This window comes from Canis lupus, chromosome 1 (assembly GCF_011100685.1).
Source record: "Canis lupus familiaris isolate Mischka breed German Shepherd chromosome 1, alternate assembly UU_Cfam_GSD_1.0, whole genome shotgun sequence".
Classification (NCBI taxonomy): domain Eukaryota; kingdom Metazoa; phylum Chordata; class Mammalia; order Carnivora; family Canidae; genus Canis; species Canis lupus.
This window is the reverse complement of record NC_049222.1, coordinates 107,642,685-107,658,914: the sequence shown is the minus strand read 5'-3', so window position 1 is coordinate 107,658,914 and position 16,230 is coordinate 107,642,685. Positions and strand designations below refer to the sequence as shown.

Below are 16,230 nucleotides of genomic sequence, written 5' to 3'. Positions count from 1 at the left end.
ACAGATATTTACCAAATGCCTACATTGTGCCACGCATTTTGAGGAATTCCTGGCTGGAGTCTGAACTGACTCCTTGGGTGGAGCGGAAGAGAAGCACTGTTCCCTTGAGGGAAGGAGATGCCTGGCCCTTGGTTCCCGTCTTTCTTAAAACCATGCTGACAAAGAGAAAGATAAAAATACACCTCCCCGGCTGCCTGGCTGGCTCAGTCAGAAAAGCATGCGACTCTTGATCTTGGGGTCCTGAGCTCCAGCTCCACCTTCGGTGTAGAGATTACTTATTATTATTATTATTTTTTGAGATTACTTAAATAAATAAACTTAGAAAAAAAAAAATCTCCCCCCTCCAAAAAAAAAACAACACCCAAAACACCTCCCAAGACGCTTCGGAAACACAACTGCTGGAGATGGTCGGTGGTCTGCAGGGCGCTCGGATGCCTGCCGGGAGTTGTAGTTCTGGCATCCGCGGCTCTCCGGGGCCGCCCACCCGCCTACCGGGGGAAGGGGCGGGCCGAACCTCGGGGGCCGCGCTCTTCTCTGTGGACGTGGCGTGGGGAGCCCGCCGCCCGCCCGGAGGTCACCGGCCCCGCCCCCTGGGGGTCCTCTTGAGCGCTCATTGGCTGGGGGCGGGGCCTCTGCGCCGCTGGAGGCGGGGCCTAGCTGGACCGCCGCCAAATTGGGCATCTTTTTCGGAGAACGTAGAGCCGCCTATGTAGAGCGAAGTGAAGCTGGATAAACTGGTAAAGGGAGGCCAGGGCGGGTGGCTTGTCCCGGGAGGACGGCTCGGGTTCTGTCGGGTCGATAAATTGGGTCCGGGCTGCAAATAAGCCTGGGGGACCTGCATTTGCTCTCTGGCCACGACCCCGCCCCATACTTTGCGTGGGAAGTGTGCCACGTCTCCCGCTTGAACCCCCACCCCCCTCCACTAGAGGCTCTGGGACCCGTCTGGGACTCTCAGGAGCTTCCCAGTCCCTTACCTCTGGCTTTGCCTCTGAGAAGCTCGCCCCCCCTTTTCCCATCCCCGGCTCTTGAGCCCTAAACTTTGCAGCCAACTGTCTTTCTGTTTTGTCTTAGGTCTCTCCGCCTCCCACCCCCATTCTCCCATCCTCTCTCTATTCTTTTTCCCGTGACCCCTAACTCCTAACCTCCACCGCTCCCTAGGGACCGATGATGTGGCGACCATCCCTTCTGCTGCTGCTGTTGCTGCTCAGACGCGGGACCCAGGGCAAGCCATCCCCTGACGCAGGCCCTCATGGCCAGGGCAGGGTGCACCAGACGGCCCCCCTGAGCGAGGCCCCTCACGATGATGCCCACGGGAACTTCCAGTACGACCATGAGGCTTTCCTGGGACGGGAAGTGGCCAAAGAATTCGACCAGCTCAGCCCAGAGGAAAGCCGAGCGCGACTGGGGTAGGAGAGATGGAGAGGAGGATCAGGGTTGTAATTTTAAACAGAGGAGGGGAGGGGAGGCCTCAGTGAGAAGGTAAAATTCGACCCATGTGGATATATGGGGAAATAGCATTACAGGTGGAGGGAACTGTAAGTGCAAAGGCCCTGAGGCAGGAGCAGGCCTGATATTTGAGGAACAGTGAGATTCCTGTGGCTGCAACCTAGTGAGTGAAGAGGAGAAGGTGGAAGGTGATAGAGAAGGAACAAAGAAGTCAGGACGTTTTAGCGTTTCTCTTAGGGAGGCCAGAGCCATGGGAGGGCTCTAAGCAGAGGGAGGATGTGAGCTGGCTTAGATTTCAACAGAATCCTTCTCATTGCCTTTTGGGGAACAGGCTATAGGGAACAAGAAGCAGGGAGCCAGTGAGAAAGCAACTGCAGTAGTCCAGATGGGAGACAGGAGACAACGGTGATTAGATCGGAGTGGAGAGAGTGATGGTAACAGGGTCTGCTGGGTCAGAGTTTGTGCACAGATGGCACTGGGCAAAAGAGGGAAGGAGGAGGAAAGGCAGAGTGATTGGCTAATGCATTTGGCATAAGATCGCTACAATGCCTGGCATTGTTCTAAGTGCTTTACAAGGGTTAATTTATTTAATCCCTACAACCATGCTGCAGGGTAGGTTCTGTTATTTATCCTCCATTTTACGGAGGAGTAAACTGAGGCACGGTTTTTTGTTTGTTTGTTTTTGTTTTTTTAATAATTTTTATTTATTTATGATAGTCACAGAGAGAGAGAGGCAGAGACACAGGCAGAGGGAGAAGCAGGCTCCATGCATCGGGAGCCCAATGTGGGATTCGATCCCGGGTCTCCAGGATCGCGCCCTGAGGCACGGTTTTTTAAAAATGTTTGCTTTCTCTTTTTTTCAGATTTTATTTATTTATTCATGAGAGATGCAGAGAGAGAGAGAGAGAGAGAGAGAGAGAGAGACAGGCAGAGGGAGAAGCAGGCTCCATGCAGGGAGCCTAACGCGGGACTCGATCCAGGGTCTCCAGGATCACACCCTGGGCTGAAGGCGGTGCTAAACCGCTGAGCCACCCCTTTGTGTTTGTTTGTTTGTTTTGTTGTTGTTGTTTTTTAAGTGACTTGTCCAGGTCATAGAGCCAGCAAGAGGAGGTGGCACGATTTGAACCCAGAATATCTGGCTGTGGAGCCCACTCTCTTAACAACTTGAACCTCAAGCTAGGGTGTGAGTCCAGGGACTCCGGCTACCCATCAGAGTAGAGAGAGCCTGGCACGGGACAGGGCAGCGACCTGGGCAGGGCCACCTCAGAGTTGACCCTGGGAACTGGGTTGGGGGCTTAAGGACTATGACCTAGAGGGTTCTGTGAGTGGTTGGGTAAGGACCCAAACCGGTGGCGGGGAGTGGTCGGGGGAGTGGGGAGGGGGCCTGGGAGCAGACAGGGGCGTCCAGAGAGAGGGTGCAGAGGAAGGGCCTTCAGGGACTTCGTAGGCGACGACAAGGTGCACAGGATCCGGCCGGCGCATGGGGAGGGGAGTGTGGAAGCCAGGCCCGCGGGGTTGCGGGTGATGGCCGTAGGGCAAAGCCCGAGACAGTCTGGAAAAAGTAGGGGAAAGGGGCGGGACGCAGCATAGGGTGGGGCTGGAGGGGGCGGGCCCTGAAATCGCCCGCGCAGCCAGGCAGGCGGGGCGGGGGGCGGGGTGAAGACTTGCCTGGGAGACTGGCCGGGGTGTGTGCGGCGGTGACCACCAGAGTTCAGAGAGTCTTGGGATAGGGGGCCTGCGGGCGAGGGGCGCGGTGTAACACCTCCTCCCTGTCCCCACCTCAACTCGGACAAACGAGATGGAGCTAGTAAGGGTCGAGGGGTGGAGTCAGAGTGGAGAGTGTGGCCCTGGATTGTCGTAGGTCCTTCCCCCAACCAGGGCGTGTGGAGGACCGCAGCGCCCGCCAGGGACCCACTGGGTGTGGACTGAGGGGGCAGAGCCCTGCGCTGGGCGCGACCCCGGGGTTGACGGGGGTCTCCCCTCAGTGTGAGGGCGGCCCCGGGACCGGTGATTTCTACCCTATATGGGGGTGTGTCTTGAGTGGGGGCGTGATTCCCGCAGGAGGGGTGGGGCCTGGACGGAGGCGGGTCTCTGGGTGGGCGGGGTCCGGGACTGACTGTGCCCCGCCCCGACTCGCAGGCGCATCGTGGACCGCATGGACCGCGCGGGGGATGGCGACGGCTGGGTGTCGCTGGCCGAGCTCCGCGCTTGGATCTCGCACACGCAGCAGCGGCACATCCGCGACTCGGTGAGCGCCGCCTGGAACACGTACGACACGGACCGCGACGGCCGTGTGGGTTGGGAGGAGCTGCGCAACGCCACCTATGGCCACTACGCGCCGGGTATGCGGCGAGACCCTGCTCCTGCTTCCCTCAAAACACACACGTGGTGACCCTGACCTTTTTGACAGCCTTATCCTGAGAAGCTTTATCCTATGAAACAGAATCCCTAACCTTTGGGGCGCCTGGGTGGTTCAGTGGTTGAGCATCTACCTCTGGCTCAGGTTGTGATTCTGGAGTCCTCGGATCGAGTCCCACATCGGGCTCCCCGCGGGGAGCCTGCTTCTCCCTCTGCCTATGTCTCTGCCTCTGTGTGTCTCTCATGAATAAATAAATAAAATCTTAAAAAAAAAAAAGAATCCCTAACCTTCTACTCCAACTCTTTTTTTTTTAAATTTTTTTTTATTTACTTATGATAGTCACACACACACACACAGAGAGAGAGAGACAGAGAGGCAGAGACACAGGCAGAGGGAGAAGCAGGCTCCATGCACCGGGAGCCCGACGTGGGATTCGATCCTGGGTCTCCAGGATTGCGCTCTGGGCCAAAGGCAGGCGCCAAACCGCTGTGCCACCCAGGGATCCCTCTTTTTTTTTTTTTTTTTTTTTTAAGATTTTACTTATTTATTCATGAGAGACACGGAGAGAGAGGCAGAGATACAGGCAGAGGGAGAAGCAGGCTCCATGCAGGGAGCCTGATGTGGGACTCCATCCCGGGACAGTGAGATCACACCCTGAGCCAAAGGCAGGTACTTAACCGCTGAGCCACCCAGGCGTCCCTCTACCTCCAACTCTTTTTTTTTTTTTTTTAACCTCCAACTCTTGATCAAAGTCTACCCACTTCTAGTACCCCATCACCCTGAAACTCCCAGTCCCTGATCTCTGGCTTCTCACTCTGGCGTCCACGACCTCTATAACCACAGCTGGGGGATCCTTGACCAGGGACATCTACCTCCCATGCTCTGTCTTCCTGACCATTGATCTCTGATCTCTCCTCCTGAGAACCCCAAATCCATTTACTCCATCTCCTAACTGCATTCCCTCCTGTCTATTCTCATGCCCTAGCCCTGCAACCCTCCGCAGTTCTTGTTCTCTTCCTCCTAAACCCTCCCTCCACACCCCTCCTCCAGCCTGTCCCTCATATATCCCCAGAGGGGTCTTTCCACCCCTGCTCATGGCTTCATGGCTCCCCAGTACCTCCAGAGGAGACTCTCAGTTAATCAGCTCTGGCTTTCTTTTTCTGCATTTTCCGGCCAGCCATATGGATCTCCTATAGTTTCCCTGAACTCAGTGAGCTATTCAGACCTCCACATTCTGCTCATACTGTTTTCTTTGTTGACAGAAACCTGTCCTATAACCTGAGTCTATATAACTTACTGCACCAGAGGGGATCTTGAGGCCCAAAAGGCCCGTGTCAACTCAGAGTTCACCATTCCTGGCTGCATGACTTTGGGCCAGTTATTTCCTGTCTGTGGGAATCCGTTTTTTCCTTCATAAAGTGAGAATAAATAAAAGAACACTCTTGACTTGCATTTTGTGATAATCAAATGCAATTCTGTACATAAAGAGCTTAGCATTTAATAAACTCTCAGGACAAGGTTGCTAATATATACAATGAATATATATTATTACTAGTTCTGGGGAGGCCTTCCTGCCCTGACTTTACTGAGTTGGGTCCTTTGTTATCTTTTCCCTCAACCTGCTTGGTGTTCCCACCATGAAAGCACACCTGACCAAGATCCCCCCTTCCGCAGGTGAAGAATTTCACGATGTGGAGGATGCTGAGACCTACAAGAAGATGCTGGCTCGGGATGAGCGGCGGTTCCGGGTGGCGGACCAGGACGGGGACTCCATGGCCACTCGGGAAGAGCTGACAGCTTTCTTGCACCCAGAAGAGTTCCCGCACATGCGGGACATCGTGATAGCTGTGAGTGAGGGCCCGAGGGGCCTGCTCTCCACTTCCCACCTCCTCCTTGGACCTGGGCTTCTGATGTCAGGGCCACCTTCCAGTGCTTACCTTGGGGGATCCAGTCTCCTGATCCTCCAGCACCTTCCCCAGGGAACCCAGCCTGCAAACAGATCAGTGGAGGGTAACCTCTCCTTTGCCCAACAGCTGACCTCCCATTGTCTGATCACTCTTGGTCCTGCCTTACCCTTCCTGTGCTCCCATTTGGAGTTGGGGCGCCAGCCTGAAAACGCATCCCCCAGAAATGCCTTGGGGAACCCCAATCCTGGCCAAACCCTATCTCAACCCCATACATGGAGTATCTACTCTGAGGCCATTTCTGCTGGCCTCTGTCTTCTTATTCCAGTATAATTTTTTTCACCAATTCCTTTTTTTTATGATTTTATTTATTTATTCATGAGAGACAGAGAGAGAGAGAGAGAGGCAGAGACACAGGCAGAGGGAGAAGCAGGCTCCATGCACCGGGAGCCTGACGTGGGATTCGATCCGGGGTCTCCAGGATCGCGCCCTGGGCCAAAGGCAGGCGCTAAACTGCTGCGCCACCCAGGGATCCCTAAAGATTTTATTTTTAAGTAGTCTCCACATCCAAGGTAAGGCTTGAACTCACAACTCTGAGATCAAGAGTCACTTTCTTTGCTGACTGAGCCAGCCAGGCACCCCAGAGCTTGATTTTTAGAGCAGTTTTAGGTTCACAGCAACACTGGGCAAAAAGTCCACAGATTTTCCATATTCCCCTCTGCCCCCACACTCACAAGCCTCCCCTACATCAACATCCCCCACCAGAGTGGGACACTTGTTACAATGGATAGACCTACAATGACACATCTTCACTACCCCAAAGTCCACAGCGCACATTAGGGTTCACTCTTAGTAGAAGGATTTATATCCATTTCTACCATGCCTAACTTTTTGCAAATAATTTTTTTTAAAGATTTTATTTAATTATTTTGAGAGAGAGAGAGCACAAGAAGTGGGAGCAGTGAGGGAGAGGGAGAAGCAGACTCCTGATGAACTGGGAGCCCGATGTGGGGTTCAATCCAGGATCCTGGGTTCATGACCTGAGCCGAAGGCAGATGCTTAACCAACTGAGCCACCCAGGTACCTCTTTGCAAATTATTTTATAAGTGTAATTATATGTACATCTAAAATGGCTACATATTGATGTGTTTAAATGCCCAAAGGATGCAAAAAAAGGTGGATAATCCTCTGCCCTCCTCATCTCATCAGTCCTATCCCCCAACCCCGTCCCCACAGGTAACCCCTTTCGTATGGCTCCATTTCCAGAGTGGGTTTGAGGGTCTGTGGCAAGCCTGTTAGGATCAAGGGCTCTCAGGCCAGAAGGCCTGGGTTCAAATCCCAGCCCTGCAGCTTCCTGGCTTTGTGACCTTAGGCAAGTTATTTAACCTCTCTGGATCTGTTCCTCATCTGTAAAATGGTGGTACTGATAATTATCCCTACATCAAGGCTGGTTATAGGGCTTAGATAAGTTAGTACATGTAAAACTGCAAAATTGACTGGTGGTAAATGTTCATCGTGTCACTTTATACACACACGTCAATATAGCTACAGGATAAAACTTCTAGCAGTGAAATCACTGGCTCCACTGGGATGTTCATTTGCAATTGTTTTGGATATTTTGTTTTGTTTTAGATATCTCTAAGGCATTTTACTGACTTGGTGTGTTCACCTTTGAGGTGGGGTTTCCAGCTGGTTCTAGAGATGACTATGATCTACGGAGGAGAGATGTTGTTAACCCAGCCTCCTTGAACCAACTAGACTCCCCATCCTACAAGGCCCTATGTCCCTCTTTGTAGCAGATAATGTCGTACTGCCTCTTTACTCTCCTGAGTTGAGATTTTTTTTTTTTTTTAAGATTTTATTTGACAGAGAAAGCACAACCAGGGGGAGCAGGAGAGGGAGAAGCAGACTCCCCACTGAGTAGGGAGCCTGATGCGGGACTCGATCACAGGACCCTGAGATCATGACCTGAGCCGAAGGCAGATGGTTAACCGACTGAGCCACCCAGGTGCCCAAGATTTTTTTTTTTAAGATTTTATTTTTTAAATAAATTTAAACAGACTTTAAGGGCGCCTGCATGGCTCGTGTTTGAGCATCTATCTGCCTTTGGCTCAGGTCGTGATCCCGAGGTCCTGGGATTGAGTCCCGCATCAGGCTCCCTGCATGGAGCCTACTTCTCCTTCTACCGGTGTGTGTGTCTCTCTCTGTGTTTTTCATTAATAAATAAATAAAATCTTAAAAAGAAATTTTAAGTGATCTCTGCATCCAATGTGAGGTTCGAACTTGCAACCCTGAGATCAAGAGTTGTGTGCTCTACTGATTGAGCCAGCCAGGCAGTGAGAATATTTAACAGGTTCTTTTTTTTTTTTAATTTATTTATGATAGTCACAGAGAGAGAGAGAGAGAGAGAGAGAGAGAGGCAGAGGGAGAAGCAGGCTCCATGCACCGGGAGCCCGACGTGGGATTCGATCCCGGGTCTCCAGGATCGCGCCCTGGGCCAAAGGCAGGCGCCAAACCGCTGCGTCACCCGGGGATCCCTATTTAACAGATTCTGATTGAATGTGCCCTCTGTGGCAGGGGCATCATGGTAACACCCTTACCTAGGCATTAGCTTGATTGAATCATCATGGCAACCCTATGGGAGTGGGCTCTGCTCTTCATTTTACATAGGCAGACACCTAGGCATAGAGAGGTGAGGTGACTAGCGTGAGATGACCTGGAGGTGAAGTGGCACAGCCTGGATTTGAAGCCCAGCAAGCAGTTGAATCCATGGCCCGCACCAGGGGTCAGAAAACTAACCTGCAGCCCACAGCTTGTTTTTGCAAATAAAATTTTATTGTAGTGTGGCCACACCCTTAAGCTTTCATGTGCCACAACCACAGAGAGTTGAGTCAGTTCAACAGAGACTCTACAGCACCCAAAACCAGATCTGTTTCCTCTGGCCCTTTATGGGAAAAGTTTGCCAAGCCCTTGTCTAAACTCTGCTGTCCTCTTTCACATTCATGGATATCCAGTGTAATCTCCCCACACACAGGATTTCAAAACATTACTATTTGCCCCGACTATCTTGTATAAAGCAGAAACTAAGGGAAAATCACTTATAGGGGTGTCTGTCTGGGTGGCTCAGTCAGTAGAGTATGTGACTCTTGATCTCAGGGTCATGCATTCAAGTCATACATTGGACATGGAGCCTACTTAAAAAAAAAAAAAGAAAGTTACTTAAAAGAAATAACGAATTTTTGGGCTTCTGGGTGGCTCAGTTGGTTAGGCGTCTGACTCTTGATTTCAGCTCAGGTCATGATCTCAGGGTTGTGAGACTGAGCCCCATGTTGGGCTCTGTGCTCAGCGTGGAGTCTGCGTGTCACTCTCCCCCTGCTTGCTCTCTCTCTAATAAACAAATAAAATCTTTAACAACAACAACAACAACAACAACAAAAAACAAAAAACCAGGAATTTCAATATGTTAGTGTTGTAGAGTTACCAGATTTATCAAATAACAAAAGGCATTCAATTGTACTTGAATTTATAACAAATAATATAAAAAATAAAAATATAAAAAATAAATTTTATATATCTCACACAGTATTTGGGACATACTCATGTTAAGAAATTCTCTGAAATTCAAATGAACTTTGTCTTATAGTATAAGTATGTTCTAAATTTCGTGTGGGGCCATACTTATGCTAAACAATTACTAGGGGATGCCTGGGTGGCTCAGAGGTTGAGCATCTGCCTTTGGCTCAGAACGTGATCCTGGAGTTCCGAGCTCAGGTCCCACATCAGGCTCCTGCATGGAGCCTGTTTCTCCTCCCTCTGCCTGTGTCTCTGCCTCTCTCTGTGTCTCTCATGAATAAATAAATAAAATCTTTAAAAAAAAACCAGAAATATTAGTTGTTCATCTGAAAGTTGGATGTGAGTGAGCATCCTATATTTTTTTTCTGGCAACCCTAAAATGTTGGAGCTTTCTTTCCAAAGAAGGCGTAGTGGAGTGTCAGGCCCTACACCATCTTAAAGTGAGTGAGTTTGAGCATAAAAGTGGGAAACAGAAGCTATTTGCTCAAGAAGTGGAGAGAGAACCATGAGCGGAGGTATTGTGTGTGTCACAATGGTCCACCAAGTATGTCATGCTCATATGCAAAATGGAGCTGGGGTCTGGGTTCTGCTCAATGGGAAGAGGCTTCTGCCCTTGGAGAGTGTTTGCTGTGGGGTGTGAGAAAAGTAGGGATGCAGGACAGGTCTCTTTCTGTGGAAGCAGCCTGTGCATCACAGGACATCTGGGTTCCCTGGCCCCCATGCACTAAATAGGGGCCCATTACACACCCCAGAAAGCCACCCAACCCCTACCCCCACCACAGGACAGGTTGACCCCATTGAGACTGCTCCCAAGCCTGGTCACACAGTTGAGCCAGAGCCAGATTCCCAGAGGGAACCTCACATCCCAATCCCAGAGGGCCAGGCTTCCTCAGGAGCCAGCACCAATGCCTGTCTTTCCCCAGGAAACCCTGGAGGATCTGGACAAGAACAAGGATGGTTACGTCCAAGTGGATGAGTACATCGGTGAGTGAGACCTGATCCCCTTCCTGAGGACGCCTGTCCTCCCCCAAACAGCCCAATGTATACACCCATAAGAGACCAATGGCCATCCTAAAGTGGGGGCAGGGGCATTGCTTGAGTTCATGTAGCCACCAAACATTAATGGAGCACCTACTGTTTGCTGAGCCCTAAAAGTATTTATCCATTACCCACCGTCTGTCAGGCCCAGCAAACATTTATCGAGTACATATATTTGTTGGGTCTAGCAAATCTTTACCAAGCACCTACTATGTGCCAGGCCCAGGAAACATTTATCCAGTACCTCCTGTGTGCCAGACCCAAAAAAGCATTTGTTAAGCACTCATGGTGTGCTGAGACCAGGAAACATGTATTGAGCACCTATTGCATGTTCATGGTTGAGGATACAGCAGATATCATAGACCAGGTTCCTTCCTGGGAGGGTCTGGAGTATCTAAAAAATCGGGCCTCAGCGGCTGCATTAATTAAAATTTAGAAATCAAGGAGCTTGTCTTGAGCCTGCCTTTGCACAGCAAAGGCTGTGTCTCCTGTTACTCAGAATTTGGTGGGGGAGGCTTGTGACACGCCCAAATTTCCTCTTGGCCATGCCTCTACCCCTGCCTTCAGGGGTAAATAACTTTTTTTTAAGTTTTTTTATTTATTTATTCATGAGAGACAGAGAGAAAGAGAGGGAGAGAGAGAGAGAGAGGCAGAGACACAGGCAGAGGGAGAAGCAGGCTCCATGCAGGGAGCCTGACGTGGGACTCGATCCCAGGTCTCTAGGATCAGGCTCTGGGCTGAAGGCAGCGCTAAACTGCTGAGCCAGCCGGACTGCCCAGGGGGTAAAGAATATAGTTGAGGAGAAAGCTGTTAAATATGGATATTTTTACAAGTTTGAAAACATTTTTCTTTCTTTCTTTCTTTCTTTTTCTTTCTTTTCTTTCTTCGTGCTTCTTGGAGGGTGGTGGGGGGGGGGCGGGGGAAGACGAACTCCAAGGAGGGCAGGACTTCGGACTCTTAATTCTCCTCTTCTTCCTCTCTCTCTCTCTCTTTCTTTTCTTTTCTTTTCTTTTTTTTTTTCTTTTCCTTTCTTTCTTTCTTCTTTCTTTCTTTTTTATTTTATTTGTGAGAGAGAGACAGAGAGACAGAGATAGTGAAAGAGAGAGAGAGAGCACAAGGAGGGAGGTGAGGAAGAAGCAGAGTTCTCGCTGAGCAGGGAGGCATACACGGGGCTCAACCCCAGGACCCTGAGATCATGACCTGGGCCGAAGGCAGATGCCCAACCAGCTGAGCCACTCAGGCACCCCTGAAAACATTTTTCCATAGCATGTTTTTATGGAACAAACCCTCAGGCAAGACATTTTTATTTGAGCATAATTTATCTTTTTTACATCAGTGAGGAAGATAGAAGATAGAAGTCTTTTTTTTTTTTTTTTTGTAAGAAAGAATTCAGGCATCATCACCAACAAATGGCGCAATGTCACGTACCACATGCTAGACTGTTCTGAGTGGTTAACAACTTTTAACCCGACAAGATGGGTATCAGTCCTACAAGATGGCTATTTTTTTAATGATTTTATTTATTTATTCATGAGAGACATACAGAGAGGCAGAGACACAGGTAGAGGGAGAAGCAGGCTCCCCGCAGGGAGCCCATGTGGAACTCAATCCCAGGACCCTGAGATTACAACCTGAGCCAAAGGCAGACGCTCAACTACTGAGCCACCCAGGTGCCCTAAGATGGGTATTATTACCCCATTTTACAGATGAGGAAGCTGAGGCCCAGAGGGACCCAGTTACTTGTCTGGGGTGGAGCAGGATGACAGTCCAGGGTCCCACCCTGACCTCTAGGCTGCTTCCCTTCCCTCTAAGGGGTCTAGAGAAACAGATGCAGGTGGGACCCCAGGGTTCCCCAAGAAAACGTAATTTGACATCTGTTGAATGGTAGATGGAAGAGCATGAGTCAGGAGAATGGAAGGGGCACCTTGGGCCCTGACCCAGGCTGGGGGACAGGTGGTGTGTCAGGGAAGGTGGGAGGGGTGGGGGTGCATTGTGTTCAAGGTGCATTCTGCTCACTCTGGAGCCTGCGTGCTTCCCACCTGCCACCTTCCAGCCATGGGCCCGGAAATGAGTTCCTTGACCTTTCTCAGCCTTGGCTTCCTTACCTTTAAAGGCAATGGTAGTAGAGCAGCCAAGAGATAGAATAACATCTAGTCAACCATGATGCCTGTAGCCGATGACTGCTAAAGGGGAAGGTGGTAGAAGTTATTGAGCCATAAAAAGGGAGGAAGTACTCACACAGGCTACAATGTGGGTAAATCTTCAAAACAGTATGCTAAGTCACCAGGTCCCACACCTGAAATGAATGTAACATTGTGTGTCAGCTACACTTTAACAAAAAAATAAAAACACTAAGCCAAGTAAAAGAAGCCAGCCAAAGGGGTCATGATATTCTTGTATGACTCCATTTATATGAAATATTCAGGATAGGAAGATTCATAAGAGACAGGAATTAGATTACTAATTGCTAGGGGCTGAAGTGGGGGGGATGCAGAAAGGAGTCACTTCTTCTTTAATTTTTTTAAAAAAGGTTTTATTTATTCATGAGAGACACAGAGAGAGAGGCAGAGACACAGGCAGAAGGAGAAGCAGGCTCCCTGCGGGGAGCCAGATGCAGGACTCTATCCTGGGACTCCAGGATCATGACCTGAGCTGAAGGCGGCGCTAAACCGCTGAGCCACCGGGCTGCCCAGGGAGTTGCTTCTTAATGGGAAAAGGGTCTCCCTTTGGGGGGATGGAAATGTTCTGGGTGGATGTGGTTGCTGCGAACACTGTGAAGATTCTAAATGCCACTAATGGTGGCTTTATGTTATGTGCTTTTTACCACAATTTAAAAATTGTTTAAAGCTCATTTATTTATTTAAATCTTTAAATTTTTATTTATTTATTTAAGTTATCTCTCCTTCCAACATAGAGCTCAAACACACAACTACCACCCCACCCTTCAATCAAGAGTCAAATGCTAGGATACCTGGGTGGCTCAGTGGCTGAGTGTCTTTCTGCTTTTCCCCGCAGGGAGCCCGCTTCTCCCTCTTCCTATGTCTCTGCCTCTCTCTCTCTCTCTCTGTGTTTCTCATGAATAGATAAAATCTTTAAAAAACAACAACAAAAACAAAGAGTCAAATGCTCTTCCAACAGAGCCAGCCAGACACCCCTTATTTTTTGTTTTTATTTTTTAAGCTTACGTTTTGAATCTTTGTAAGTTTTTCTCCACAAGTTAAAAAAACCTACGACAGCTCCCGTCTACTGTTGCCATCACTTCCTGGAAGAAAATATGACTTAGAACCACTAAAAAAAAAGGGGGGTTCTCTGCACTCACTGTTCTGGAAAGCTTACTGAGTGTCCAGCACCTGCTCTGTCTTTGGTGACATCCTTGTGACAGCTGCCTGGCCTGGTCCCTGAGGAGAGGAAGGCATTCTGTACTTATCATGGTCTTGGATCTGGTATAGAGACCTTCATACTTTTTATTGGGTGGTAATGTCTTCCAAACCCATCTGTGGGCTGCTTTCTCCCAGACAGCCCCTAGCGGCAAGGTTAGGGGAAGAGTTTTTCAAACGTTTACAAGTAACGGAAACAAATGAGAGGCTCCAACAATCCTGAGTGAAGTTCTTATTTATTTATTTATTTATTTAAAAATTTAAAAAATTTTAAAAGATTTTCTTTATTTGAGAGAGCATGAGAGAGAGAGAGAGAGAGAGAGAGAGAGCAAGCGCATGAGAGCCATGAGGGTCAGAGAGAGAAGCAGACTCCCCACTGAGCAGGCAGCTGGATGCGGGGCTAGATCTGGATCTGGGGGACTCCAGATCACGCCCTGAGCCAAGGGCAGCTGCCCAACCAACCAAACAACCCAGGCACCCCGATTTTTTTTTTTAATTTAAGTTCAGGGTCACCTGGGTGGCTCAGTGGTTGAGTGTCTGCCTTTGGCTCAGGGCGTAATCCTGGGGTGCTGGGATCAAGTCGCACATCAGGCTCCCTGCGGGGAGCCTGGTCTCTCTCTGCCTGTGTCTCTGCCTCTCTCTGTGTCTCTCATGAATAAATAAAAAGTAAAATCTTTAAAAAAATTTAAATTCAATTTGCCAACATATAGTATAAGACCCAGTGCTCATCAACATCACGGGCCCTCTGTACTGCCCAGCACACAGTTCTTAAAGTGGGGTGAGCTGTTCTAAGGGTTGGGGTGTGACTGTGTGCACTGCACAACAAGGGACACGCAGCATTTCCTATGTGTTATCAGGCCAACTGACTGACAGCTAGTTGAGGAAATGATCCATCAGTCAAGTAATTTTCCTTGTGGCAGGGCGATCACCTGTCAGTCCGGTGTCACTATCAATCCCATTCAAACAGAAGAGGGAACCGAGGCGAGAGAGAAAGCAAAGGGGGCAGCCCGGGGTTCTGGGGTCTGGGATGGGGTCTGGGATTGGGAGGCGTCAGGGCAGGGACAGAGCCCCGGGGTGCCCACCAGAACTGCCTGACGTCGCCCCTTCTTGCCTGGCCCAGCGGATCTGTATTCAGCCGAGCCCGGGGAGGAGGAGCCGGCCTGGGTCCAGACCGAGCGGGAGCAATTCCGGGACTTCCGCGATCTGAACAAGGATGGGCGGCTGGACGGCAGCGAGGTGGGCCACTGGGTGCTACCCCCGGCCCAGGACCAGCCGCTGGTGGAGGCCAACCACCTGCTACATGAGAGCGACACGGACAAGGTGCCCCAGGGGGCTGCTGTGCAGAAATGCCCAGACCTGGGCCCCCCAGACCCAGGATGGGGGTAGGGATGGGGGGGAGGGGGCCTGTTAGGGCAGGGATTAAAAGAGGAATAGAGAGACCCAGGGAGGGAGTGGAGGAAAGGTAGGGGACAGGGACCCAGAAAGCCGTGGGCTGGAGAGGTTCAGAGAGGAGTGTCACAGGCAGGGCCCCTTGTCCCCCCTGCTGACCTGTGACCCTCCCTCCAGGATGGGCGTTTGAGCAAGGCCGAGATCCTGAGTAACTGGAACATGTTCGTGGGCAGCCAGGCCACCAACTACGGCGAGGACCTGACACGTCACCATGATGAGCTCTGAGCCCCAGGCCCCAGGGCGCCCACTACGAGCCTTGTAGCCCCACAGGGTGACCCAAGGAGGGGCCCCCGTGGCCAGGCCCCCCTCCCCATCTGGACCTGTAGCATGTGGACACCTCTATCCACCCTGTGTCCCTCTGCCCGAGCTCTCAGGGACACAGCAGGTCAACTTCTCCAAGATACTGCAGCACCCCCAGCCCTTCCCACCCCACCCTCAGGAGGCTCAGAGACCCAAAGGGTAAGTGAACATCTGTTTCTCATTGGCAGAATCATCCAGCCCAGCCCAGGGCTCCCCCCAATACCAAGCTCAGCCTCCAAGAGCCTCCACTGAGCACCCCAGCTCCAAATCTGAGCCTCAGATCACACAGCAGAGAAACACCCCACCTCACTGGCCTCAGACTCGCCTGCCCCCCGGCCCTGCCCCCAGGATGCCTCCTCTCTGCCAGGGAGGCAATAAACTCCAGTGCTGGGGCCTCGTCTCTGTGTCTCTAAGGGGGCGACAGGGGCCTTGGGGAGGAATTGGGGGCTGTGGCTGGGGATGGAGGGGCTGTGGACTGCAGGGTTCAGACATTCGAAGAGGGGGTTAAGGGGGTTGGCAGGATTTGAGGGCATTCCTGGAGACAATAAAACTAGGCAACCGGACTCAGCGGGGAACAAGCCAGACAGACGGCTCTGCCCTCTGGAAAGCACAGGATGGCAGTGCTCCGTTGAGTGGCCAGGAGGGGCCTTACTGGTGAGCAGAATGAGGAAGTAAGCCCTGGGGAGGCCTGGAGGGAGAGCCAGAGGGCAGAAGGAACAGCAAAGGGCTCTGAAGCCAGAGTGTGCCCCGTGTGTGTGCTCAGATCAACCAGGAGGCCAGTGTG

General features: G+C 50.9%; 1 protein-coding gene across 2 annotated transcripts; it reads left to right on the top strand.

The window, feature by feature from the left end:
• The first annotated feature begins 569 nt into the window (after positions 1 to 569).
• Positions 570 to 15,839, top strand: RCN3 (reticulocalbin 3). 2 transcript variants are annotated; one of them, XR_005354519.1, is made up of 8 exons: positions 570 to 737; positions 1,159 to 1,406; positions 3,586 to 3,788; positions 5,480 to 5,652; positions 10,206 to 10,266; positions 14,818 to 15,017; positions 15,264 to 15,531; positions 15,635 to 15,839. XR_005354519.1 is itself a non-coding variant. In XM_038528231.1 (7 exons), exons 2-7 carry the CDS (start codon positions 1,165 to 1,167, stop codon positions 15,369 to 15,371), a joined length of 987 nt encoding a protein of 328 aa, XP_038384159.1. In that variant the 5' UTR covers positions 570 to 737; positions 1,159 to 1,164; the 3' UTR covers positions 15,372 to 15,839. The 2 variants fall into 2 exon arrangements, 1 of the variants encoding a protein (XP_038384159.1); XM_038528231.1 differs by having other exon boundaries at positions 15,264 to 15,839.
• The last annotated feature ends 391 nt before the right edge of the window (positions 15,840 to 16,230 follow it).

What these genes read in the sequence shown, in the direction of transcription:
- RCN3 (XM_038528231.1), top strand. Translation starts at nt 1,165, where the DNA reads ATGATGTGGCGACCATCCCTTCTGCTGCTGCTGTTGCTGCTCAGACGC. An exon ending in GAAAGCCGAGCGCGACTGGG is followed by an intron (nt 1,407 to 3,585) that starts GTAGGAGAGATG and finishes CCCGACTCGCAG; the next exon opens with GCGCATCGTGGACCGCATGG. An exon ending in CTATGGCCACTACGCGCCGG is followed by an intron (nt 3,789 to 5,479) that starts GTATGCGGCGAG and finishes CCCCTTCCGCAG; the next exon opens with GTGAAGAATTTCACGATGTG.